The 27,949-nt window shown below is 39.1% G+C and overlaps 2 protein-coding genes across 2 annotated transcripts in view; both read left to right on the forward strand.

The window, feature by feature from the left end:
• LOC120744794 (E3 ubiquitin/ISG15 ligase TRIM25-like) overlaps positions 1-27,949 on the forward strand; it is a 188,961-nt gene that overhangs the window by 113,811 nt on the left and 47,201 nt on the right. The window lies entirely within an intron of this gene.
• On the forward strand, positions 18-27,940 carry ranbp9 (RAN binding protein 9). Its single transcript, XM_040049343.1, has 14 exons — positions 18-668; positions 3,894-4,005; positions 6,929-6,981; positions 10,242-10,409; positions 11,639-11,661; positions 14,721-14,905; positions 17,630-17,742; positions 18,230-18,338; positions 18,875-19,029; positions 20,470-20,623; positions 22,164-22,285; positions 22,460-22,611; positions 23,441-23,552; positions 24,189-27,940. Exons 1-14 carry the CDS (start codon positions 452-454, stop codon positions 24,317-24,319), a joined length of 1,806 nt encoding a protein of 601 aa, XP_039905277.1. The 5' UTR covers positions 18-451; the 3' UTR covers positions 24,320-27,940.

The following is a 27,949-nucleotide window of genomic DNA, read 5'->3' on the forward strand; positions in this document are numbered from 1 at the left end:
GCCAATCAGATCAGCGGATAATGCTCCGACAACAAACAAAAGATCGAGGCTAGCCGAGCTCATCATACTTTGTCGATCCGTCTAGGCTAACGTTAGTAGTTACTTTGCCCCCAGCACCGACTAGCTCCCTGTTTTTTTTTTTACTTCTTTGCTCAGATCCCGTGGGGCAGTCTCGTCCTCTTGTTTCTATTTGTGTTTTAGTCAGACCTAATGTCAACCTGAGTCATTTTCAGCGATCGCTTCGCCTTTGCTGGCCAAGCTAAACGCGTTAGCCAGGTTAGCTGCTCGGCTAACCAGCTCTGGCTGCCTCTGCAACAACCAGCGAAGCCAATTAGCTTAGCCTCCTAGCTTGCTAGCTTTGCTAACTCCCCTTTAAAACTTGACACTGACGGACACAAGTGGCTCTGGCTTGTTGCTGACAAGCCAGTTTACTAAAACTCGTGTCGTAGCCATGTCTGGACAGTCATCCGGCGGTGGGTTTCTGATGTCGGTAGTTGTCCACGGAGACTCGGCTCTGAACGAGCAGGAAAAGGAGCTCAATCAACGGCTCCGACGGCTCTATCCGGCCGTTAACGAAAACGAGACTCCACTTCCCCGATCCTGGAGCCCGAAGGACAAGTTCAGCTACATCGGACTGTCTCAGAACAACCTCCGTGTACACTATAAAGGTATGACAGAAAGCCTTAATCGGGAATTTTTGTACTTGTGTTACCAAATGCTAACGACATGTTAGCTTAGCTTGACGGTTAGCGGATCAAAGCCAACTGCCGTTGAGGCTAAAAACAAAGTCTGCTAAGCTAGCAGCTTCACCAACAACAAGACAGAGGACATCTTGCAACCCGACCAGCTGGCGAGGTGTAGCCACAGCCAAAATTGACCTACTAGCTTGTTAGCTTTCCTGCTACCTTGTGAGACAGCTCGTCAGCTCCATTTATAGTCACCGGCAAGCTTTCACGACAGACAACCTGGCCAACTCTCTTGTGAAATATATATTTAAAAAAAACATCCTTAGCCAAATTACATCTGATGGTTTGAGTGCCAAAATTACAACGTTCAGTGTTATCCAAAATGAACCAGAGCTTGACAACCCTCTGTTAGGCTAATGTAACATTATTTTATTTATTATTAATTGTCAGGAAATGCTGTGTCAAATATCGTGATTATCCCGGTCAGAGGCTCTGCTAGGCTTCCAGTGAAGTGGCTAGTGTTGATACGATATGCAGAGATAGTTGGACTAGTTTCTATCTAGAGGGCTTTTTCTCTTTCTTTTCTTTTTTTTTTTTCTGGTGCAGGCCTACAAGAAAAGGCTAGTGTGTTGTTGTTTGTTTTTTTTTGTTTTTTTATAAAGGTGCAACTGCTTCCTGGGTGTGTACTGCTATTCTGTGTCTGTCTGGCCCTCTGCACACACGCTTCCTTGTTGCAACTAGAATGTTCTGCCTTTGTGCAACAAATCCACCTGAATTTCTTACAGCAGCTGCAACTTTAACATTCAAACACTGTAAAACTTTTACATGTACTGACCTCCAGGGAGCAATTCTCCACTTACTGAACAGTTTATTCTAACAGCAGTGTTAAGCTCTAAAATTCAGGCCTTCTGTGATTAACCATGTTTTAACAGAATGCCATAGTTGTAAATGGAAACCCTTTGATTTTAGTTAGATGGGTTTTGGTTCCAATTCCAAATATAAATTCTCATATAAAACCCTCTGAAAAGATTGTTCTGTGAGTTCTACTGAAACTAAATGTCAGCTGTGTCCCAAGGCCTACCAGAAATGTAAAATACATTGTAATGTAAAATAGCAAATACTTTACAAACTGACATGTCAGTTATGTAAACATTTTTTTTTTTTTAAATAAACATATTCACATTTCACATGGTTAAATGCTAATGTTCAGTGGTATAGTTGGCTAGAAAATGAATAATTCTTTGGTGGGTTAAGATTTCGTTTTGGAAGATTACATTTATCTGACATTTTATGGACAAAAGCATTAATTCTATATTTGAGAAAATAATGTTTCATACGTTAATACAGTAATAACAGAAAAATGTCATCAGAGCAAGAGAGAATAGCATTGGTGTTACTCAGTGATATAATTCACATTTGTACACCTCACACCCAAAGACTGTTTTAAACAGCTTTACTGTGCAGAAGTTTGTATAACAGACAATACTTAAAAGAACAGTAGAAAATCTACACAAGAAAAGTTATTATTCTGTAGACACTGTGTTACCAATTAACCGCTCTGTAATAATGTCTGTAATTAATGATAATGATAATATTAATACAGGTTATTTGTAATCTCACTTAATAATTAACATGGTCTTTGTTTTTAGTCAGTACTGATTAATTTATTGATCGGTTCATTTACCCTACTCTAATGGTTTAGCTATTTTGGTTACAGATGAATACGTTCAAGACTTGTTTGCCAAAAATGGAAACCACTGTTAATTCTGGGTTCAGAAGTGTTCTTGTAAGCTGATCATCTTTAAACTTTATATAATTATAAAGATTAAATGATTGAGTTGACTAATAAATTAATGTTTCATGCCATGGTAAAATTTTAATGATCGTGTTTTCCTGTTGCTCTTTCAATCTGGGAGCCATATTGCCAGTAGAAAATTTGTAAAATGGAGGTGAGGTGTTTACTTCACTTGATCTACATCTAGTATATATTTCCTTATATTTGAATGTGGTTCTGGGGTATTTGAAAGAAAATAATTAACTTAACTGTGATAAGTAACCAAGTGTCTTTATTAAGACATACAAAAGCATTTAAAGAAATCTTTAAATTATGACAAATTGTACTGTAAACTCAGGGCCTGTATTATGGTCTAGACATACATTTACAAATGTATGTTGTTTTTACATGAAGGCAGTCAGGTCAAATGATGCTGCTGTTTATTGTTTATATCCTACATATAAAGAACCAGCCATTAAGTAAATGTATTGGATATTGTCAGATATTCTGTTGGCAGCATACTGAGAATTTCCCTCTCTAATGATATTTAGAACCTTATTAATAAAACCAGTTTATTTGACTATCTATTGTAATAACTAAACACAGCTACTGAGTAACATACAGCAGTGTAAACATGTGATTTATAACCGTCATGGTGCTGTTAATAGCTCTACACTGTGGCTTCATGTTAACCTTAAAGACTGAGATTATGAGCCGCTCAGATTTAAGACGTTTGGAGTGACAATCTTCTCACCAACGACACATCTTTTGCTCAGGTGTGTTTATAAAAATGTCACCTGGTATATCAGCATAATATTTCTGTATTGTTCAGCCATAGTGATACAAACCTATATATGTTTTATAGTATGTTCATCCACATATTCGTAATGGCAGACCATTGAATGTGGAAAGTATGTAACCATGGAAAGTAAATTATGCAGTACTTACAAGTAAAATATGCACCTCGACAAATAGTGGGACATCCAGTATTTTCCTTGAGGCTGGTTTTATTTATAGATCCAAACTTGGGTTGTAAAATTTTTATAGTGTAGTGTCTCTGCAGAGTCCTTAGCTCTCTTCTGGTCCAATCTCAAAGTAACTCTGACATTATTTTATATATATATATAATTTTTTTTTTCTATTTTTTTTTCATTGGTGGGTAAATCTGCTAGTGAGGTGTGTTTTGTGCTTCTCAAACGTTTTGATCCGACTTAATGATTGCTAGCCTTTGCGATTTAATCCCTTACACAGCTTCTCATGGCAAAAAACCCTACATACATCGTAAACTGGGCTTTAAATTAAAGTGGTATTTGGTCCTTAGCCAGAGTAACTGCAGAGAAGCCTCTCTGCGTCTTGGCACTCAGCACATGTATCTCATGAACTATAGTCATTTGTACTAACTGCGCACTTCTGTGTTTTACCGCAACCTAAAGGTCATGGAAAAACACCCAAAGATGCTGCATCAGTGCGGGCCACCCACCCTATCCCAGCTGCCTGCGGGGTCTACTACTTTGAGGTGAAGATCATCAGTAAAGGCAGAGATGGGTAAGAGCAGCCCTAAACATTCCAGACATACACATTGCTTTCAGCAGTGTTAATAGTTTGGGCTCATAGATGACAGTGAGTGGTTCATAAGCTGGTTAGGTAAACTGTCGAAAAAATTTGAAACTAGCAACCTGCAACACTGCAAAAAAAGAATGCAAAAAATATTTGTGGTTATTTTTATTTGAAACTAGACAAAAGCAATAAGCAGAGGGACCATGAAGAGACAAACTTGTTCTTAGGTGTGCTGGCCCACTCAGTGTATCAAATAATAACCAATAAAATTACCTCCAATTTGATCAAACTTCTTTTAGAGTAAAACATTTAATAGATAGCCTGGATATAAAACCGATTAAGAGCCTGCAATGTCTTCCAAAAAATAAGTGCAATTTTGCCCCATTCAGCAAAGCTACTCTCATTACAGCAATGCACAAGCAGCTCATTGTCAGATGCTGCTCCTCACTCTTCTCTGAACAGAGCAAACGAAGAGCGAGTCATGTCTGCAGCAGGAGAGAAAGATGCTGTGTTCACGAGGAAGTAGTGGCAACTGTTCATCTACAAGTAGGATGCAGTCCATGGCGACAAATATTGTTGTCATATAGACTGTATAAAAGATGGGCATAGCGCTGCGGTCCTAGAAAATGAAACCAGTCAGTGCCTTAAAGCTGCTTTCTTTTTAATGGCCACCAGGGGGCAACCCTTGTGGTCACAAAGGGACATTTTCTAAGTTGGTGTCGGCAAAAATGTGAAAACAAAGTATTCATACCAGGCGTTCACAAACCAGTGTGGGACCCACAGTTGGTACATCCAACCTTTATTCCGTTTGCCTGGTGTTGGATGGTTAAAGTTGCAGAACAGCTCAAAGGAATCTGTAAATGTAGCAATAACTTCGAGACTAGGTGACCAAGGTGAGAGGGTAAATAGTTGAACACTGGGGGGAAAAAAAAACCCCAAACAGTCATAGGAATGAAATTGGCTCTACCAGCTGTGCATGCTGGTGTGTTCATGTATCAGTATGTAAATGGCAAACTGCACGTTTGAGTAATAATCCAGGACTGCTCAATGTCACCACCTTGACGTGCTTATTTAAGGATGTTGGCATTAAACTTGTAGTGCCCTTGTGCTGTGCACTAATGCTCATGCAGCAATGCTAAGGCATGTGAGGTTGAGAAAATGAAAGAACAGCTTTTTCTGTTTTGTGGTTGTTTTTTTGTTTTTCCTCAGTCATGCCTGTGACACTCATTTATCATGACTGATGAACTTCTCATTGGGAATGATAAACCTTTTGTTGTTGTTTTTTTACAAAGTGGATAGTTGCTGAAAGTATAAAGTCCAAATATGTGACAAGTCTAATCTGGGTTTACATGAGCCGTAATCCTGCACCGTTTTGCCTTGTGGAGTGTAATTGTTGTTTGGTCCTATGAGAGTGGGAGGTTGAGATAAAGCAGTTCAGTTTCTCTTCTCTAGAAAGTCCTGATTTTTTTTTTTTTTCCTCTTACATTGTTTTGTGTTCAATCAGAAATGATTTAAATTATGTCCTCCAGTTAAATTCATTTTTATTCTCCTTTTATTCTCCTTTGGGTCAAGCCTAAAATTCTTAAAGGGTCTAAATGGCCATGTTTGGGAGCGTCTTTGTAAAACTTCCTAAATAATTTCATAAAAAATATTTAGGAAATTATTTTCTAACTGTTCAAGACTCCAGCCTGTAAACTGTAATGAATTCTTTGGATATCCATTATCTTAAAAGTCACACATCATGTTTAGGTACCACATGTCCTTTACAGCAAAAAAGGATTTTAGAAATTCGTACGAGAAGACGGCAAAATAATGAACATGATTAAAATCTTCAAAGTGCCTCAGGTTCATTGGTAAGACATCAGGCATTCCCTGGTTGTTTGTAACCAGTTGGTCATGCTTGACCCCAGATAAGTAAAAAAGTCTTCACATTTAACTGAATTTCTATAATGGTGTTTGGAACACACAAGGCTAAATATGTGTTTCAGAAGTTCAAATGTTTAAAACATTTTCAGAAGTGGTTTTTAGAACATAGTTGGACTAGCAGCTTTGCTTTACATCTCAATTACTCTGTCACTCCAGCACTACAATCAGAGAGAAATGCATGCATCTCTACTAACTTGTGATTATTCTGCTGTTTTCATTATTTCAAGTAATAATTTTCCATTCAAATATAAGAAATAGGATTTGGTAAATGATGGCTTTAAATGTGCCAGAAAAATACATCTAAATCTGTTTTCTTGGCTCAGAATGAGCCAATGGAGGGGGGGGGGTGTTCATACCACAAAGGTAGATTTTTTGGGGGGGAAACAAAATTATAATATGTTCAATTAAGTTAACAAAATGTGTATATTTAAAAAAAACAACTTCATTACATTGTGTGTGTTGAATATTCCTTTGTTTATAGCCTTTTTTTGAGGATGCCAAATTTGTAGGGGTTTGCAATGTTTTGCATAGAACAAATGAAAAAACTTGATATATAAATCAGTGGCAGCTTCATTCTCTTCATTACTAAATGAAATGTTCTATGTTTTTTTTTTTCTTTCTTTTTTTTTTTTTAACTTCAGATCTGGTGACTACATTTACAATCCCATGACATTGAATTTTAATAATTTCTGTTACTCATCAATAACCACATTAATGTTAGCTTTTGCCCTCATTGAACAATGTTATGGTAGCCCTTGTCATGAACTTAAATTATTAAAAAATAAATGACATTAACCTAATTAGACAGACACCATTTTGAAGAGATTACGTATGTGAGAAATTGGTGTTTACCGTGTTGAATGTAGCTTGACATGAGCCATGTCTGTCTGTGGTATGATTGACTTCAGCTTACATGTGTAAAATGGCTTCTTCAGTCTCTTTCTGCATAAACGCGCAGCTTAACTCTCGCCTGTCTGTCCTACAGGTACATGGGTATCGGCCTCTCAGCTCAGGGTGTAAACATGAACAGACTCCCTGGTAAGTTGACATATTTTGTGCATTTGTTGCTGCTGTCTTTTGGTGTCTTTATCTGTTATATTCTACACTAGATATGTCTGGGATTTCTGTGGGTGTCATCTTGTCTGAACATAACTACTAGAGATTAGATTTGGATAAACTGGTTGGAGCCGTGACTGAGTCTGTTCATTGTGGTTGTTAGTTTGAAAAAAAAAAAAAGAAAGAAAAACAAGTAGTATAAAAAACACAATTCAGATCCTTACGTAGGCTCACTGGGAAATCTTCTATAAGGTCAACAAGGCTTTAACGTTTTAGTCAACCTGTTTTAGGATTATGTTGCTATACAAAGGCTTATAGAAAAATGAAATAAAATTGAAATTGGTTGCAACCAGCATGGAAAAATTGAAGCTAAGTTCATATGTTGAGAATTGATACCTGTCAGGACAAGCCAAAGGGTTTATATCCAGAGATCTCAGTAACGTGTTGTGTAGCTCTTGAGTGAGGAGCAAGGATGAATACTCTACTGAGCTTTTATGTATAGTTCAGGCCAAGGTGCTGTGTCGGCATATCGAAAGTGGCTAAATGAAGATTTCTCGTTAGTTTGCTCATAGTGGCCTAAAGCATCTTAACTTTGATGAAACTGCCAAAAAGGATGTCATAAGAAATAAGTCTGTTAACTAATTATTTAAAAGCTCATAAATTATACAAAAGCAGACATTACCAACATAAACACCAGCCTATGAATAAACACGATCAGTAGCTGAAATTTTTATTTTATATTTGTAATTATTTATTTATATAAATATATTTTTCCTGTGAGGCTGTGGAGGACATGTTGCCCCCCCCCCCCCCCGCTAACCTCACAGTTTTCTGCAAAGCACAGGCCTCTGGTGGGTGGAAAGTTTAAGATTATCACTGTGTAATCAGTATATCCTAAGGTGATGTTTGACCTTTGTCATGCTCCCTTCCAGTATTTTTTTTTTTTTCGTTGTCTGTTGATTACACAAGTGTTGTGCTTAAAAGCATTCTCAGTGTATGCACTTAATCATTAACTTGTATCCATGATTGTTGGAACAAGAACTTTTTTAAACACTTGTGCAATTAGGTGTAATAAAGTTGTTGTTTTGGATTTTTTTGAGCTGCTTCAATGTTTTAGTGAAGTCAGAAACCAACACATGAGGTAGTGAATGTTGATGGTACAATAAAATGTCATGAATATCATCATTAATTGGACGCTGCAGACGTCAACCCTACGCTCCCCTGAGGTTATCAGGCCAAACAGGACCCCAGATACCCCACCACCAGTTTGAAAGCTGGACCCACCCAGGAGCTCCAGTCTCTTCACACAAAGATAACAGCAGGCCTAGTGCCAACCGCACAGTCTCAGCTGATGGATAGATGCTAATGAAAACTCAGTAATTGTGAAGAACTGATGCCAGAGTGCTGCTGAGTTGAGTACTGTCCTGCAGTGATGACTGTGGAAACGGCAGGATTAATCCTGCTGCTCGACAGTAACTCACTGGATCCTGCCACATGGTTTCTAATGTTAAAACAGCCCCAAAGTCCTGTGTGCTGCAGCAAAGGCTGCATCCCCTTAAGTCTCCCTGAGAAACAAGTACTGTGCAAACACAGAGTACTCCAGGTTTTAATACACACAGGTATTCTGTTCACATTAAACCTTTGCTCATCAGTAATTTTCTTTCTTCCATTTTATGCTCAATACAAAAAAATATTTATTTTCAGTGAAATAAGGGGCATCACATCAAAAATGGCCTGCAGTCTGCAGAAGGTTAAACAAAACAAAGAATTGAAGGTTAAAAATGCCACACAAAAATCTCCCAATTCTGGGAGTACATCCAGTTTTCTGGAAGAATCTGAATGAGCTATGTCTTTCTGCAGTCAGCATGAAAGCAACAGCAAGCTGTTCCACTGATTGAGAATACAGATTCCCCAGGTTCAGTTCTCATAGTGTCCTTGAGCAAGGCATTGAATCTTGCAGGTTTGTGCTTGCTGGCTCACGGTACAGGGCTGTGGGTGAAGGTGTGGACACATACATCTGCCTTTTTTCTGTTTTAAGTGAGGATATTTCAGCTCTACTGCTCTCAGCACTGTGTGATTCTTGATCCAGGTCATGATATTACACCAGCGTTTACTGAAGCGTTGGAATTATGACGTCACATGTCTATTTTTAGACTTAACATGCGAATTTCTGGCCTAATAAAGTTTGGTGATAGGGAAATGTCTGTAAATACTCACAAATGTTAGAGTTGGGTTTAACTTTCAGCAGATACGAAACATCTTGGTCCAGCTATTTTGTTGTTTGACAGCTTTTATTTCATGTCTTATTTGAGGAAATCTAATAATTAGATTAAAAAAAGAAAAGAGTCAGCACTCAGAGAATCCCACTTGAAATCTGGGAGAACGCTGCCAAAGCAAAGATGAAAATCCTTTTATGACCATATTTTAGGGCATGTATTTAAATCAGACTTTACTGATGATTGAAGTGTAATTTAAATGACACTTCGTAAATATGTTCCCAGAGGGATTTTAAGATTGCTGCTGAGTGGCAAGATTACTTCATAAAGGTTTTGACGCTGCCCCTCTGGTTTAATCACACTGCGTTCGAACCATTTTGGCGGCCTGCTCACAGCACTGTTGTCCTCCTCAGTAGCGTAGCTTTATGTGTGATTTGTCACAAAACAAATTTTGAAAACATTATGTTGTGTTTTTTGATCTCCCGTGTCATCAGTGCCAGTATGCTTCTAGTTCAGTCATATTTACAATACTTATAGGGGCCACATTGTACTTCTGACCCTAGAGCTGAGTAATTTAAACTGACGTATTGCTTTAGGTTTTCTAAAAACAAATAAATAAGTAAATAAATACTGACATGTAGCACATGTAGGAGGAGCTCACTGTTTGTAACGCTGGCCCTTGGTGACAGGTAAAAGCTACAACATGTGAGGAGGTGTGTGTAAAGTTCTGTATAGGCTTTGCTTATAACTAACCCACAACTGTGTTCAACCATAAGAAGTTTCTCTGTGTGAATAATCAGCTGCAAAGTATATCATTATTTTACAGCACTGTACCTTTTAATGTGGGTTTGTAGGAATATTCATATTGTGAGACTATGACCATTATCATTCAGCCCTCCTATGGGCTGTGTGTGTCTGTCCGTGTTTGTCTCTGTGTTTCTGTGTTGAGTCTGAGATTCTAACAATTGCTGCATTTTAACACTTTTTCACCTCATATTCTCACACTTTTCATTTGCATCGCTGCAGGTTGGGACAAGCACTCTTATGGTTACCATGGAGATGACGGCCACTCCTTCTGCTCGTCTGGCACCGGGCAACCTTATGGACCCACGTTTACAACAGGCGATGTGATTGGCTGCTGTGTTAACCTCATCAACAACACCTGCTTCTACACAAAGAATGGCCACAGCCTAGGTACAGAAAATAATGCCCAATAATGCTGCCATGCAGTGGTCTGTGTATTAAGTTGCAGAAGGACTGCAGTGTTTCCAATATATTTTTTATCAATGTTTAAACAGAGATGGCATTTCTCTCAATAAGAGAGAGATGAGTAACAGTTTTGTTTTTTTTAAATAAATAGTTGGCGATCACGCTTGTCCACTATATTTTTCCCACTGCTTGCCCACTTGTGTTTTGAAAGTTCAAGTGCTGCTAACCAGTTAGCTCCAGCTCTTCCTGTCTTATCTTTCCCCTAATGGCTGGCTCACTGGCCAGGTTTTTGTTGGACTGTAATATTATTCCCCTCCTTCCCCAAAAGGATCTCAGCCTGCAGCACCTTGAACTGCAGCTTTTGAAAGTAGTCTTGCTTCTGTCCTGTCGCGCTACTGTAAGCTGGATGGTTGCTCTGACCAGAAGCTGCGGTAGATGGAGGATTGGCTCACTTATGTCCCTTTTATACCACGCTCACCAAAGCTTTGTAGTTGGAGACTTCCAAAGGAACTTTGATTACATTTGTGTAGTTATTTATTTCTCACAAAGGGATTGGAAAATTTAATATTTTCTGAGGAGAAACTTTGCCATGATGTAAGCTCATTTTACAAACACGGCTGTAATAGTTTCACAGAAGTTGTTACTGAGCCAAACACAAAACAAGAGGCCACTGCAGCAAGTCCAGCTTGTGATATATTGGTTTTGTTGTTCTTGTTGTTGTTGTTGTTTTAAATAATCATTCTTTGTTAATTAAATGTCTCTGATGTTTTTTGCTCTTTTTTTGTTTTAAATTATTTTTTCCACTTTACTGCACAGCAAAGAAATGTTACAAAGCTCGATAGTAAAAGCAATGTAAACATATATTTATATGTATGTATGTTCTTCATAATATAAGCATCCAGCAAATCTGTCAAAAAGCTTTTAATGTGAAGGCTTTGCAATACTTTGTATAATTTAAAAATTACATCAAATTTGTATTTTTTTTAGATAATGCTTTAGTGATAATTTCCTTCATGATTAGAAGACCGGGTTCACAGTTAAATCTGTTGGGGAGACAGTCTTTCTCGCTTATGTGACATTTATGAACTGCAGCAAGATGACAGTAACCAGATTACCTCAGCACATGTAAACACACGAACTGTGGCCTCACGCTGTGTGCAGAAATGGAAAGTACTCTTGTTTTTCATGCTGACTGTTTCTCTCTTCCTCTGCAGGTATTGCCTTCACAGACCTACCAGTAAGTACTGAGATTTTCTTCACTCTTTGTTGTAAAGTAATCTTTTCCATAATTAGCACAGCTGTAGGAGATGATGCTATTTATGGAAATTAAATGTGTCATTTCCTGCAGAATGTCCACTGCAGTCAAAATGTTTAATCATGCAAAATGGATTAGAGGCTGGAAAACTCGGGAGCTCCGAACACACCGTCAGCTTTTCTCAAACACTGTCAAACTGGAAGGCCTTTCTTCTTCTGTCACATCTGTAGTGATTGTGGTGTCTGTGTAACCTTTGGCTAAAGTTTCTTTGGCTTTATCCAACCATAAACAGACACTTGAGTGTTCTCTATTAAGAATTTATGTGTTTAAAGCAAATGAAGTGTACTTTCTGTATTTACGTTATGAAGTTCAGAGGTTCACATTTATTAGGAGGCTTTAACGCAAAGTTGTCAGGTGTTTGACACAGTAAACTGCTTTATATAACACTTTTTGTACTATGGTTTCATTTTTTTTCCACAAATGGATGAACAGAGTTACATTAGTAAAGCATCTAGTGCAGGTTGTAGGCCTTGAAATGTGGGGGAGAAAAGTGGAACGTAGAAAAATTGAAAAATGGCAAAACAAAGCACAGTTTTTAAAAAATTATATAAATTGATATTAGCAGGAAGATCTTTACTGTGTATAAAATGCTTCTTCTTTTTTGTTTTAAAGGGGGTTTGTTTTGTTTTTTTTTCTACGATTTGCTGTGTATTGTGTCAGACAGAGGAGATAACTGTAATATTGCCATCTCAGGCACACAGCTGTGAGCACAGAAGCCCCAACCTCCTGCTGTTTAAAACTTCTGTTTGTAAGCAGCAGCGAACCACAAATGGTTTGCCCCAAAGGGGGAGGAGCTAAAATGTTTTGTTGCTTTTGTTTTGTTTGTTTTGCCTAAGGAGCTAAGGAGCTGCACCAAGAACGTCCAAGAGTATGGAGCTAGACTTGAGAATAATGGCCCACTTTTTCAAATGGAACCAGAGTTTTGAGTACTCCTTTGTTTCTTAACAAGGCGACACGGTCAGCTCCTATTCTTCGTTATGTGAACGACTCCCACACCCACTGGGTCTTGATTCCAGTGGGATTCATGCATACGTTACCAAAGTTGGGATGTTTAGGGAGACACTTGATGCTTGGTTGGTAGCAAATGAAAACGGGTGCCGGCTGTTATTGAAGAAGAAAAATAAGAGTCTTAGCTAAAACAATAATCCATTGAGCAGCCAAACAGACTTGGATGTGAGCCAGACATTCATGTTCCTCCAGAGCTGTGCAGTGAAGTGCGTCACCTCGACGCAGCTGACCTTTCTGGTTATTGAACCATGACAAAGACAACTGTGAGAGACACACACAGCTTTGTACTGCTGTTCTTATGTGGGCTGTTATCAGCGGTGTTATTCCCAACTCCTAGCCTAAATCGAACTCTAAAAAAGTTTAGTGTTTTGTAAAGTTTTTGTTGTTTGTCTTTTTTTGTTTAGTTTTTGGTATTTCGGTATTAATTTATTTTAAGGACACTTGCAGCGATCCAAACACAACACGGTGAATGTGCCTTGCCACCAGTCACCACTGCCTCTGATTAAACCAGAGCTCTGGTGATTGGTAGAATAGTAGAACAATACATCCAGATATGCAAATCTTAAGTGTTTTTCATTTAGCTCTGTCTGATTACGGTCTGTCAAATCAGGGATTTATATTTAAAAACAAAAAAAAAAAAAAAACAACTTTTTAAAACGGTCTTTGTTCCAAAGTCAGCAAACCTTTCAGTGGCTTTTTATCACAGATTCTGTACTTGCAGTTTTTATGGCTGTGTGATAAGTGAAATTTAACTCTGGTGCTGCTTCAAAATAAGTGCCCAGAGACATTTTAAAATGCCAGCTGAGTGAGACTTGTTTCTGGAAAGGCTTTGGCTGTAGTAATTGAGCTTCATTGCTTTCAGTGCTCCCGTACTTTCTACTTTTTATTCACCAGTACTCATGTATAGTGCTGTTGCTCATTAAATCATAATCAGAAATCATACAACAATTTGGATTATGTCGTGTTGGAGTGTAGAGTCCTCCTTGTTTAACATCAGTAGTTTTCCAAAACTGTGTATTAGGGAGCTGCACTGTTAGCACGTGGGATTGCTGTTTCCTTGGTCTGAAAAACAAATGAGGTTTTTAATGAAGTTACAGGTAACAACAGGAATAAGCTGAAAAATAAAATGAGAACTGCTGTTTACTTTGGGTAGTATATTGGTAGATGTTGCCATAAGATATGCTCCATAGCATCAAATGAGTATTGAACAGCAGTCAAAGATGATCGGCAGAAAATAAACACAGCAACCTTTCAATGACCGAACCCAGTTATATTATAATTAAATCATATTAATTGTTCCCCTTCACAGTTCAATATGCTTCAAATTGTAAGACAAAGAGTACCCACCAGTATTCCTTTATTATTTATGTCTTCAGTTGAAATTAATTTGCTCTAGGCTGAGTGCAGTACGTGGGACAGGGTCAATAAACAGGACTATGAAGTACTAGTAATGTATTGGAGGACAAACTAAAATAAAAAATAAAAAAATCATAAAATGAAGTGAAATGCACAATAATCAAAAAGATCAAAATAAAATGCTTTGCTGGGTTGTTGACTGACAGAACATTTTTTTAGTTCTGTCTATAAAGCAAAATTAATCAAAAGTCAAGTATTTGGAAGTGTCATCAATTCTGATGAAGTCAGTTCAGCAATCAGCTGATAGTCATATTATGGTCAGTGAGTGCGATAAGGGCCCCCCCCCCCCTTTTTTTTTTTTTAAACGACGCTGTGAAAACAGGCTGAGCTCTCTGTTCAGAAGATGCACTGTCAGCATCCTACCACGTATGAGCTTTGTCAGCTACTAAAATCACATTTTAAGGCGTAATTGCAGACAAAAGCTTATTTCCTGAGATTTTCCGTTTTCCTGTTTTTACCCTTCATTGTTTCTTCCTGTTTTGATTAATTGTCCAGATTGCATTCCAGACTCTGTTTCCTCTATCACTCTTACCTCTCTTTATCGCTCCCTGCTGCAGCCTAACTTGTACCCGACCGTGGGCCTTCAGACTCCAGGGGAGGTGGTGGATGCAAACTTCGGGCAGCACCCATTCGTGTTTGACATTGAAGACTACATGAGAGAATGGAGGACAAAAATTCAGGCCCAGATTGACCGCTTCCCCATCGGAGAGCGCGAGGGCGAGTGGCAGTCCATGATCCAGAAGTAAGAGAGTTAGAAGGCTCAAATTATTTGCATGTAGTTTAAGCTAAGTGCATTTATTTTATTTTTTTTTTAACTGTGGAATATTAGACTTGGCATGCTTTGTTCACCTATGATGTCTGCCCAGTGATAAGGTGCCACGAGGATGACTTCTTAGGTTAAGAATAACCAGACTTCAGTCTGCTTCCCTCAGGAAAAAAATAGCTGTGAAAATTGTGGAAAACGAACTTTGCAGGAAATGAAAGATTTTGATATGTCCATTTTTAAAAAGCTGTTTTTTATTTTATTTTTTTATTTTGTATTTTGTATTTTTTCAGCCAGATGGTCTCCAAATAGATGTCCCTATTATGATTTCAGAAGTTTAAGTACAAGTAGGAGAAGTGAAAAGTTAATCTGTGGATATGTTTCCTATACCAAAGCTTTATCCACGTGATGTTACCACCACTTGGCTCCTAACGTGTGAGTGAGCCATGCTGAATGTTCTTGACATCTTCCACACATTAGAGCAAAAGGGGACTAACCTGACCTATTTAAGGCTCATGAGGAACAGTGTTATAATGTTCAGTTTCTTTGTTGTACACGATTGTCAAATCTCAAATTTTATCTGCAAATTTAACAATTTTATCAGGATACAGAATAGCAAGTCTTAATCAACAAATTTAATATCTGATACAAGTGATGATTTTATAGCCCACTGAAATAAAGACCATTTTGTTTAGCACAATCTTACTGGTTTGCTTATTAAAATCCATACATGCTTATGAATGTGTGGATTAAAGGACTTTCATGGTTAAGTACATTTATGTACAGATTTGACATCAAATTTGGCACTTAAACTCTCACTTCTGCTTAACTGCTTGATGTAATGTGGCAGAGCTAGTTGTAGCAGACATGGAAAACCACACGGAGAGTTATTACCATCATTACTCCACATTTCACAGCTGATTGGATTTTAACTAGACCATAAATGGTTGAAAGTGCTGGTTGTTTCAGTAGTACCAGCGGCATATTGACCAGATGGAGGAAAAGGGAGTACTTGACTTTGTGACCTCAAGGTATTCTTCTGCATAAAACCAGCTGCCTGCTTCTCCTAAGTTAACGCCTTTACACTGGCTATTTTTATGCACTTAAACACACACTGTTACACACTGTTTTTTCACAGATAAAGTTAATAAATAAATAAATGTTGTAACATAAAACAACTCTTACTTCTGTTTTCCTGTTCAGCTAGCGATGTTGGTGTGGGTGCATGAATTACTTGTTCTAAGTATAAAGTTCCTCTTGGTTCAAATGGGTGTGAAAGTGTGTGTTTTACAAGTTGTATAGTCGCAGTTAACTGCTTATCTACTGACAGAGTTATGGTGACTGCAGTAGGTCTCACACAGTGTTCATGTCACACAGACACACACTCAGGCTTGTTATCTGACTGTTTTAGCAGTACAATCATTTACTAATTCATGCTTACATGAACAGGAGACAGCTGACCAGAAATTTACATTCATGTTGGATCCAGAGCTTTCGATCAGTTATTGTAGACTGAACAGTGTTCATCTCGTATTGGCTAAATGAAAAAGTCTTAGAAGGATGCTGTAGGTGACAGGACTACTACTAACATGAAGAGCATCAAGGCCCAGATGGATTGTTCCTCATCAAAGAGCTGGAGCTGTGATTCAGAAGGGAAAGATGCAGGGCTTGGTTTCCCTTCAAGCTGTGGCCTGGCAGGATTAGCTCTCTGTTGCTATGATTACTTGTCCTGAATGGATTTAAACTCCATTTGATGGGGATTGGAGTTGGGGGTGGGATTGAATAAAGGGACTTATTGCCTTTATCCAGATGTCGCCTCACAGGCAGGAATAGAACCAAGAAGTTTCTGATCTTACACCAGTGCAGTGTACAAATTTATATCTGACGGACAATAAGAAAAACATAGCGGGTTACCTTTAAAGGGTCATTCTGGCTAATAAGACTTAAGTGTTTGTAATTTCAAGTTAGTCTTTCAGGTTTGTGGACATTAGAGAAGTAAAGAGTGATCAGATGAAGAAAGCGGAAAGGCCAACAGCTGAACACACTCGGAAGTGAAAAGAAAAGAAACATGAACTGACTTTCATTTGCGAGGCACGGTGTACAGACAGACTTCCTGTTTTAACTTGACACCCTCCCCTCACCCTTACCACAATGGTGTGCCCACAGCCCACAGTTTTCCTGCGCAGTGAGAGATTGTGACTGATTGTGACTTTACCACAAAAGGATCATTTTATTTCCTAGGCTGAGTTATTAACTTGGTGAGCAAAATTGTGACATGGTAGAAAGAACGGATCAGAGAAAGCTACACAAATGAGACCAGCGTAGAGTTGAAGTTGTGTCTTGACAGTGAAAACAACAAAACAAACTCAACTTTAGTTTTGTATATAGTAGCTGTTTCAGCTTCAGACTGTCAGCAGACTCTGTTATGCTATTGCTGTGGTCCAAGTTCTGAAATACAAGCAGTAATCAGGCCAAAAATAAAACCTGCTTTATGTCACTTGTTGTGGTGCATCCCTGTTCAAAATCAACTCAGTCGAACCCGTTTTTTTTCTGTCCTGACAGAAAAGTTCAATTAATGTTACTTCTGCTGAGGCAACATTAACAAATAATGAAAGCAATAAAAACAATAAAAGCAGTGTTATTGTAGAAAATCTGCTTCTGCTTTGTCTGATCAGTGTATTTTGGTTTTTGTTGTCTCATCAGGATGGTGGCTTCTTACCTGGTGCACCACAGCTATTGCGCCACAGCTGAAGCCTTCGCCAAATCCACCGATCAGGCCGTGCATGAGGAGCTGGCCTCCATCAAAAACCGGCAGAGTGAGTGCTCCTATATTTCTATATCTATTTCTTACTCCCCATTTTTAAAGTTGACACTGTGCTGTTTTTGTAGATTTAAAAATCATAAAGGAAACAAAGTGGTTGGTATGGTTTCTCTCTGCGAGACACAGTCAGCCAGCATATGTTGATTTCTAATACTCTACAGTATACAGTTCTTGAATTTAAACATCAGTGTATATGATATACACATTTTCCCCATACAAACTGTACTTGAACAGGAGCCTGATGATCAGAAACCATAAGGGAGAAGTGACACAGTAACATTGGGTCGTTATAGGGCTTTTCTTTTTTGTTTTGTTTTTTTCAAAGATGCAACAATGTATCTGAGTGCAACTACAGGCAGAGTAAAGCTAATGGAGCCCATCATAAAAAAGATGTTGGGATGACCCTCCCTTCTTACTGGAGGTGGAGGTTGTTAACGGGAGCATTCAAAACCTTCATGTGTGATTTCACTGTTGGTTTGTAGAGATCCAGAAGCTGGTGTTGTCAGGTAGAATGGGTGAAGCCATTGAGACCACCCAGCAGCTGTACCCCAACCTCTTGGAGAGGAACCCAGACCTTCTCTTCATGCTCAAGTAAGAACATGGTTGTATATAAAATGTATGTTTTACATGTTTATACTTGTTTTATTTGTTTTATTTAGATGGATAACATTATTGGAAAAGTTAACAAAGCCATAATCTAAACCCTTTTATCTGTCACGCACCCTCACACAGCCTCACTATAGACAGTGAGTTATTCAATAATTATATTTAAAGGAAAGGGGATAAGATATCCCTTAAGATACGATAAGATTTCCTGCATTGCTTTGAAAATGGCTTCGCTCACTGCCCAACTTGGATGGAATCAAACATTCTGCCCTTCTTTTAATTCTCTAAGCTGAACGACTACTCTCTTTCACATATGTAGCTCTATACTTAAATACCAAGTTAAGTACTTTTTATTTGTCCTCCTGTCTTTACATCCCTTTCTTTATTTCCTCTATTTCCATCTGTTGTTGCTCTGTGTGCTTTTTCACCTTATTCCACCTCTTTATTTTCATACCATCCTTCCTAACCCTTCTGTTTTCCCCCCTTTTAATCTTTCCTCACCTCTTTCCATCTTTCCCCAGGGTGAGACAGTTCATAGAGATGGTGAACGGGACAGACAGCGAGGTGAGATGTCTGGGAGGTCGCAGCCCAAAGTCTCAGGACAGTTACCCCGGGTCACCCCGGCCCTTCAGCAGCCCCAGCCACAAAGCCAGCAGCTCCCAGCCCTACCTCACAGGTACAGTCCAACATTATTCACATCATCCACAGTGTGAAAACTTCACTTATCTTTGGGAAAAGGGAAAAAAATATTTCTTTCTTTCCCTGACCTGAGCACAAATATACATCAGCTTACAGACACAATCTCTACACCCATGTTTGAATCTGTGTCTGCAGCACAAACTAAAGCCCACCACATTTTTTTTCATCTTGAATGACACAGATGTTCCTCTAAAAGCAAGGTGCAACAAAAATACAAAACAGTGTTTATATTACTATTTAATAGAAAAGAGTGGATCTCCTGAACCAGTTGTGAGTTGCTCTGCCGTACCCGGAGACCAGCTGATCACTTTCAGCTGTATCTCATTAGCATGTGTGGCAACTGACTTGTCTCTTCAGGAGCGTTAACTACACATTGCCGTGGTGTGGTTGTTTCTTATGCCCTTTAAGCATCTGAAGCAGCATAAATACCTCATTGATTTTTCAATGAAATAAAATGGGATGGGTAACAGGCTGTGAATGCATTTCTCTTCTTTGTAATGGTGAAGCCAATAAACTGCCAGTGAAGCCTTTTTCTCCCTCTCTCCCTTTTTCTTCTTTTTTTAGTTGCAGTAATAAATGTTAAATATTTATAATTTATTGGCTCCAACTCAACACATTCTGCTCACATTTGCCGGCAGCATTTGTGCAAAGCACACAATAAAAAACTGAACAAATGACTATTAACACCACTGCCAGTTAGTGCTGTGGAGCTCTTTAATGACAAGATAAGGGGGGGAAATACTATATAAAATTAGACTATTGGCTTTCTGTTTTTGTTTTTTACAGCTTTGTCCTGTCACTTTATATTGTGACTTGTTAGAGAGAGTGATACAAGATCATGTAAACTTTTGCTATTGTGGAGAAGATGTTTCACAATTAAAAAAAAACTGTAGTTTAATGTGAGTGTCAATTCTATAAATGCTATAAACAGCTTAGCCTCAGAGCAACTTATCCATAGATAAGATAAGGAAGGAGTGATGAATGATTTAAATGTATGCGCGCGCACACACACACACACACACACACACACACACACACACACACACACACACACACACACACACACACACACACACAGTAGATCTAAATTTTCAGATCAGAGCATTAGGATTTTTCAGTCATTGTTTGTTTCATTATTATTCAACAAAACATCTTATTTGTTGCTTTGTTTTTTCATTCTTCTGTATGTTTTAAATATATTTATTGTAGTTTTGTATATGTAATGTATTTTCATAAAAGTGAATTACTGTCATTTGTTATGCATGTAAAAACCAAACTATGGGTAGTGGTTGGAAATCAGCTGCGAGCGAGCACATCAGAATGGATGCGTTACTTCTATTGTGTTTAGTAATTGGAGTTTTGTCTGTCACTTTAAGAACATTTGAAATCATTTCAAATATGTCAAACTTATTTGCAGGGTTTGACAGCAACTGCTGTAATGGTGTGACGTCTAATAAGAGCCACAGCTCCTCCCCTCACAGTCATAAGCCCTGCCCCCCAGGCTCTGGCTCCACTCTCCCAGCATCCGACATCAGCCTCAATGGGAGTCGCAGCCAACAGCCGATAACCAGGTATGGAAACAAAGCACTCACACAGCAGTAAAAGCTGGAGGCGTTTATTTGGTTTTGAGTTTTTTTTTTAACTAGCATATCTTTACAATTTGACTTTAAAAGATGTAAATTTCATCATGTGACCTTAACTTTTCCTCCATCCCCCCCCAAATTATTTTCATCTAAACTAGTTAACAGTAAATTTAGACTTTTAATCAAAATAAGCCAGCATCACTTTATAACAATCATTTATCCATTTTCTTATTCAGAGTTGAACAATTATGAATTCATTATTAAACCATGTAGTGGGACACATTACATCAGTATGCAATATAATTATGTATTTGTTAATTTCCAAATGTTATTGTCATTAGTGAGTCTGTCCTCGTTCTCAGGGGTTCAAGTACTGCTGTTAGGTCAAAGCTGCCGGCGTCTCAGAGGTACACGTAAAGCGTCTGTTGGTCCTGTGAGCCACGTGTCATGGCATCCAAACCACAACCTTTTACTAAGGCTAACCTGACGCCTAGTAATATGAAACTAAACGGCATGTGAAACAAAACAAACTACAGTTTTCACATTCACTCCCCCGCCTGCTTGCTCACAAAATCTTTAAGACAAGAACTATAAAAATCAAATTTTACAAGGGCTTCAAAATATTTAGATGTACTAAAATATTTAACCAGTATTTATTTAACCATTGTTGTTAAACATTATCTGCCCAGATAATGTTCATAGATGGTTCAAACTAGACATTAAAATGAATATAATGAGTAAGTAATTTGGTTTCCAGCTTTCATTGAGGAGAAATTTCTTCCCTTGAACTTTCTGTGATGTGATTGTTGAATCTGGTAAATTATCCAATCTATCAGAAACATGTGCCTTTACACTTCAGTTATTTTTATTGATGCTGGTTACTATTTGTCATTTTTGGTTATGGTTATTGGTTATTTTTAATATTCTACGCTCCACTCAACAGACAGGAGTTTTTTGTTACCTCCTTGTCGAACTAATCTAATGCAGAGGACAGGGCAGTGTAGACTAATGGCGGCACGAAATTCACTTCCACAGTTTTTGAACTTGGGAATAAACCCAACAACTTGGATAGGTCTAGGTCTTAGACGTTTTATGTGATGAGGATGTTGGTCCCTAGGGATAGGAGTTACTTTAAAAAAGTAAAAATGAGCTATTGTGAATCCTATAGATGTTTAATGTAGAGCTGTTAGTATTAATTGTGTTGTTCTGATGTTTATGAGCCTTGTTAGAACTAAAGATGGAAATCGTGTCCGTCCTGTAATGGTTGCATTAATGCTGAAAGCTTGCATAGACAGAAATCACTCAGGAAGCCATAAAAATATCGATAAATAATCAATTTTAAATAGAAGCTGTGCTGGCAGTGATTTTAAATCAGAACAGTATGATATTAGTGCCTCCAGTGGTGTGTTAATGCATTCACTTGGCAAGCAAAAGGTTGCTGGTTGGATTCCAGCCAAAAGTAGCTTCTACAAATCCAAACAGTATCCATCTGTAGAAGCTGCTGACAGTTTCTTGTGTCTTCTCTCAGTAATGATGTGGATATGGAGGTCGATCACTTCACCAACGGAGTGACAGAATCATCTTCCAATGGTTTTCTCAACGGCACCTCCAAACACACCACGGAGCCTGACGACTGTGACGCAGACATGGGTGAGCAGAGCGTGTGGAGACATAAGAAACTTGATCTGAGACTTTGGATGTTGCGTTATAGTTCTAGCAGCTTCTTTCTAGCAGCCTTTTTCTTCTTCAAGATGTCATGCACACATTGTGCGTGTCACGCAGCCTTAAAAACACTTTTCTTTTCATTTTGAATTGACTCTACAGAGGTGGAGTCGGCACAGTCTAAGAGGCAGCTGTGCGGCGGAAGCCAGGCAGCCATCGAGAGAATGATCCATTTTGGCAGGGAGCTCCAGAGCATGAGTGAACACCTCCGCCGTGAGTGCGGCAAGAACTCTGCTAACAAAAAGATGCTCAAGGTAACACAGGAATCTCTCAGTTGCTTACTTGGTTTATATTGTTTGTTTTTGTGGGGTCTGTTCACCTTTTGTGTTTGTATTTCAGGCATTTACAGTTGACTTCAATCATTTAAGCCATTTTCTTCACATAAAAATATGCCTGCCTTCGTACTGTATATTTATAAAAGCTTCAGATGTTATCTGTTTGTACTAGCTCCCAGTAAAATGCCAAAATGAGCCAGGTTCAAATCAAAGGCAGTGTATAGGGTGCTCATTTTCTAAAATTCTGGTCTCATTTAGAGCAAATTGATGGTGAAGGTGTTCGACTTTGGCAGGTACCTACATTGATGATCCTAGCATATGAGCATTCAGTCTGTTTTTCAGTGACATCTCGTTCCAGTTAAACAAATTGTGACAGCAACAATAGTTGCCAGAAAACTGCCTCAGTGGAAGGATTAAAAAGCAAATGTCATAGATGGGATTGAGGTTTTGTCATTTAAAATCCGAGATAACGGGGCTCATTTTCAATCTCTCCAAAAGGATGTCTATACTAATGACCTCAAATGTTCAGTATTAACATTATTTTATTTCATTTTTTTAAGGGGAGAAAGTATAGCTCAAAAACAGATTTTTGTGACCTCTGCAGTCAGTCATGATGTAATATATTTGTTTTAAAATGTACAGTCAGTTCAGTTGTCTTAAAGGAACGGGTCAAACTGTGGGAAAATTCTGTTTGAGCTGAAATGCTAACACAAAGAATGTTCAGCTACAGCATGTTGTAACAAAGCAGGTGAAATGAGGTGATGGGCTGTGGTGTGATCACTTTCTGCTCTCCCGTCTTCTGCTGCAGGACGCATTCAGCCTGCTGGCCTACTCGGACCCGTGGAACAGCCCAGTCGGATACCAGCTGGACGCCATTCAGAGAGAGCCGGTCTGCTCCACTCTCAACAGTGCAATATTAGGTGGGTCAGCCATGAGCAGTGCATGATCCAGTCTACAGTTTTCAGTTAGCATTTTGGATGTAGGAGGATAAAAGAGATTGATGGGGACTGTGGGTAACCCAAATCTCAAAAAGAAGCAAAAAAACTCAGATTGTGATAAATGCTAAAAAACTTTTGCATGTGGTTTGCTGCAGAAATCTTAAGACAGACAGGCAGCATATCTTAGGGACTGCATATTACCAGGACATGTGTTTAAATCCAGGTGAACTAACCTTAAAGATAAAGGTGTCAGTGCACCTGCTATCCAGCCGAAGGCAGAACTGAGCAGGTATTCTCATTCTGAGTGAGCTGGAAAATGTGACTTGCTTCCAAAACACCAGTGATTTTTTTTTTTTTAACCATATATCAAATTGTCCTTTGCATGTTGATTCTGATTATCATGTAATGTAATGTTTTTAAGCTCAGAAATTCTTCACAGACATTGTTAAACACAATTTTCCTGCAGATCCTGAAGTTTTTCAGTTCAATAATCTGAAAATAAAGCCATTCAATTAAAATGACTTCCAGATGCTGTATGACTGTCCAACAAGCACTGCACCTACCAATTCCTGATATTACCTGCAGTCACAATTTTCTTTTTTTCCTTTTTCTTTCCAGAGACTCACAACCTGCCCAAGCAGCCTCCCCTGGCCCAGGCCGTGGGTCAGGCCGCCCAATGCCTCGCCATGATGGCACGAACTGGCAGCGGCTCCTGCGCCTTCGCCTCTGTGGACGATTACCTACACTAGCCCCGTGCGCACGCAGACACACACACACACAAACACACACACACTCTTTCCAAGGGCCTGTCCAGAAATCCTTCTTTCCAACTCCTCAGTCAGTGTAGTCCTATTAGCCGAGGAGGCATTCCTCTGCACGCCGTCATAGAACGTCAACCATCTCACTCGCTTCTGGTTCTGCTTTTGCTGAACGCCGCTGAGGGTCAGAAGACATTTCTGGGCAGATCCTTAGAGTGACACCACCTCCTTTTCCATCATAAATATGAAATTACACCTCCACCTTCGGTTGGCTCCCCATGCGTCTGCCTCCATCTAACTGACAGTAGCTGACTTTAAAAAATAATCGGGGGGGGGGGGGCTGAACTCATGTGGACGCGCCACAGTCCCCGCATTCCTGGGGGAGGAATCAAACCGGGGGTGGACAGACTGCTAAAAAATATCTCTGGTCAAACATAAATGGGGAGGGGAGGGGTGGCGGGGGGGCAACAATAAGAAAACAGACGAGTGGCCGCCATGGTTGACCCACCATTAACGTGGTCCCTGTAAACCTGGGGCTTACCAGGCAAACACACACAGAAAACACACACAAATAAACACGGAGGCAAGCTGATGCTGATGCTGGGATTGAAAAGTCCACCTCACCGAGGCTTGCTCAAACTCCGGCCAATGCGAACCTTATGGCCTACCCCCCCCCTCCGTAAATCTTCACCCTCTCTGCACCGCCTCCCTCCTGCTACCTTCCACTGACTTCAGGACATCGGCGAAGATATGTGTGACGTACGTGGACTCGGGACTTCAGAGAAGCGAGAGAGAATCTACAGTCTCGACTCAGCGTTCCCTATTTTTAATCTTTTGTTTAGTTTTTGTTTTTCTTCGGCGAAGTGGGCAGACGTGGGGGGGGGGTTACCTGGCTCTTGTTTTGTTTAGTTTTTCCAGGTTTACAAGGCATGGTGCAGATGACGATGATTATTCTTATTATTATTCTAATTATCAATATATTAATTATTGTTACTTGCATTCACAGTATATTTGTTGAGCGCCAGCGAGAGCAAGTTCCTCCAACTTATTATAATAAAGGTCCCGATTCTACCGATTACCAGTGACGAGCGTGTGTACATGTTAACGTTTAAATATGAATTTAACAAAATAAAATTATATCAATAGAGCGACATATTTAGTTATAGAAATCACAGAAAAAAAACAAAACAGTCCTTTAATGCTTTGTACTGACACCAGTGACCCCTGAAGTGTTCTGGTTGTTCCCAGTTTGTAATATTTTCCTCTTTGGTTGAATCCAGGGTTCCTACACAGGTGAAAGTTGACACAAATTCCAGGCCTGGAAAAAAAACAGGTTTTTAGTTCTAAGAACTTGGCTGCAGATTTTACATGTTGTCCATGAAGTCACTACAGCCGAGCTGAGAGCGTCTTCAGACACTTCTGCTGGATTTTCTATGATGACTGCGCTGTGTAGGAGCCCTGCTTTGACCTCTGACTGCATTTTATCTGTTACCCTCCCTCCCTCCTTGGTAAACCCTCAGCCACACAAAAGATTTGTCCCAAACATTGTTAATATTTATTTTTGTATCTCTCTATGCTAATCTTTAACCCCCAACAAACTCAGGAGCCAAAATACCCTCTTGTTCATCATTCTTGGTTTAGAAGCAGCTGATTGGCCCCTGTGCCTCTATTGAATGCTGACTCGACTTTTGGTCATTTAAATCAGATGAGAAAAACTGAGCTGGTGTGAAATCGGCCTCTGAGGTAGCTCAGCCATTTAAGCCATTTAAAGTCAAACTTAAATTTCCTGTCTCCTAAAAAAACAAGACAAAAAAACAAAACAAAAAACTGTGTTTTTGTTTTTTTTCCTTGAGTACGTCATAAAGTCAAGACCCCGCCCTTAAAAAAAAAAAAAAAAAAAAGAAAAAGAAGAAGAAAAAAAGTAAATCCTTCGATTTAAATGTGGCTGACCTCTACTTCAGGGACTTCTTCCCGTGCACCTTTCGACTGCGTTCAGTGTTGCCGCTTCTGTTACGTCACTCTGTTGTGCTCTGCATTGTTGATCCCAGATCCCAAACGTCCGGTTCCATCATTCTGACCCCACTTTTATGCTGAAGACCACTGATAATGAGAGCCAAGTCTCTCAGGTTACAGCTCGTGAGAACAAACGGCAGTTTTCAGTGCAGGAGTCCACAGGGTCCACGCACAAAGCCGTGCACGTCACCAGCGTGTTCGTGATCACACTGAATGGATGAACAATGTAAATTGATCCCTCGGAGTGAGACTGTAATGCCTGAGGCAGAACATTTGTATAATTGAAGTGAAATTGTGTGGCATGTGTGCCATCATTCAGCAGCTGGTCGTAGAGTAAATTAGTCAGATTTGATGCCCTGCAACTTCTTACATGTATCAGAAATGTCAGGACGGGACTTCCAACTGATCTGTGTTTCAGGCAACCCTGCAAATGATCCACAGGTGCACAACATAATGACCTTGGATCAGCTACATTTAAATCAGTGATGGTTTTTGTTTTTTATGGCAGAGCCTCAGAACTTATATATATTTATATATATGCATTAATCTGTATCTTTACCTGAAGATGACCTTATTCATGACCATCTCCAGTCCTCATCCTGTGTTAACTTGGCTCCAACTGTCTTTAATCAAACCAGTACCGTCATCAGTGGGTGCCAAAACCTCACCCCTCTCTTTGTGTTAATGGAGAGGCTGTTAGTTCAGCTTAAACCATAGAAACAGTAAATACTTTTAACTTGGATAGCAGAAATCTAAATTCTTTTATTTTTCCTAATGATTACCACCAAATTGCCCCCAGAGCTTTTTTTTTTTTTTTTACTCAGCAAAATGCTACCAGGGAGTAAATCTATCCAGTTTTTATTTCTGAACTTCCTGAAAATGCATACAGGTGTTCATTTTTACCCATCACCCCTCAGAGGAGAGCTTTCGTGACCTTGCGGGTTTGTTTTATTAACAGAATAGGGTTTTTTTGTTTGTTTTTGGCCTCTTAGTCTGTAAAGATGTAAAAAGAAAAAAGACTTTAAGAAGAAAAAAATCCAGAATTGTCACCTGCACTGTGGCTTCCACGTTAAACCAAAATGTATCGCAGCTGTGTTTTTTAGGCCTGTGTTCATGCTCGCCACTCGCAGAGAAACAGGAAGGCCGAGGCTTTCGCTTGACACAACATCCATCTTTTCCTCTAGCCCCTGGCCCTCACACCCACCCAGGAATCCAGAGTTGGTATTTTTCCTCACGGTGGAACCAAGCTTTCTGTACTTTGGTTTGTTTTTCTTTGTTTTCTTTTTTTTGTTTGTTTGTTTCTTTGGATCGCAAGCAGTCACGGCATCGTTTAGAAAACTTCTTAGACAAAGTGTCTGTTGTCTCTTTCTGAGTAAGGTCTGAAACCTATGCATGCCATAGTAAAGTGGTGGTAAGATCAAGTTAGATGTCTCTTATTTTATTCTTTTTGTTTCTCCTTCTTTTAGCCAGTTCACGGTGTATAAGGAAGATGTCAACCAGTAAGTTGTCCACTGCTGACTGTGTGTCCATTTGGAGAAAAAAAATGTGCAATTTGTGTGAGGGTGAAAAGATTTATATTAAAAATGACAAATGATGATAGCACGTGTG

This window comes from Simochromis diagramma, unplaced genomic scaffold, assembly GCF_900408965.1.
Source record: "Simochromis diagramma unplaced genomic scaffold, fSimDia1.1 OVJJ01000355.1, whole genome shotgun sequence".
In the NCBI taxonomy this organism is placed as follows: Eukaryota; Metazoa; Chordata; class Actinopteri; order Cichliformes; family Cichlidae; genus Simochromis; species Simochromis diagramma.

Excerpts from the sequence above, each read along its gene's own strand:
- ranbp9 (XM_040049343.1), top strand. The coding sequence starts at position 452 with ATGTCTGGACAGTCATCCGGCGGTGGGTTTCTGATGTCGGTAGTTGTC. Across the intron at positions 14,906-17,629 it reads TGGCAGTCCATGATCCAGAA|GATGGTGGCTTCTTACCTGG; the intron begins GTAAGAGAGTTA and ends TTGTCTCATCAG. Across the intron at positions 20,624-22,163 it reads AGCCAACAGCCGATAACCAG|TAATGATGTGGATATGGAGG; the intron begins GTATGGAAACAA and ends GTCTTCTCTCAG.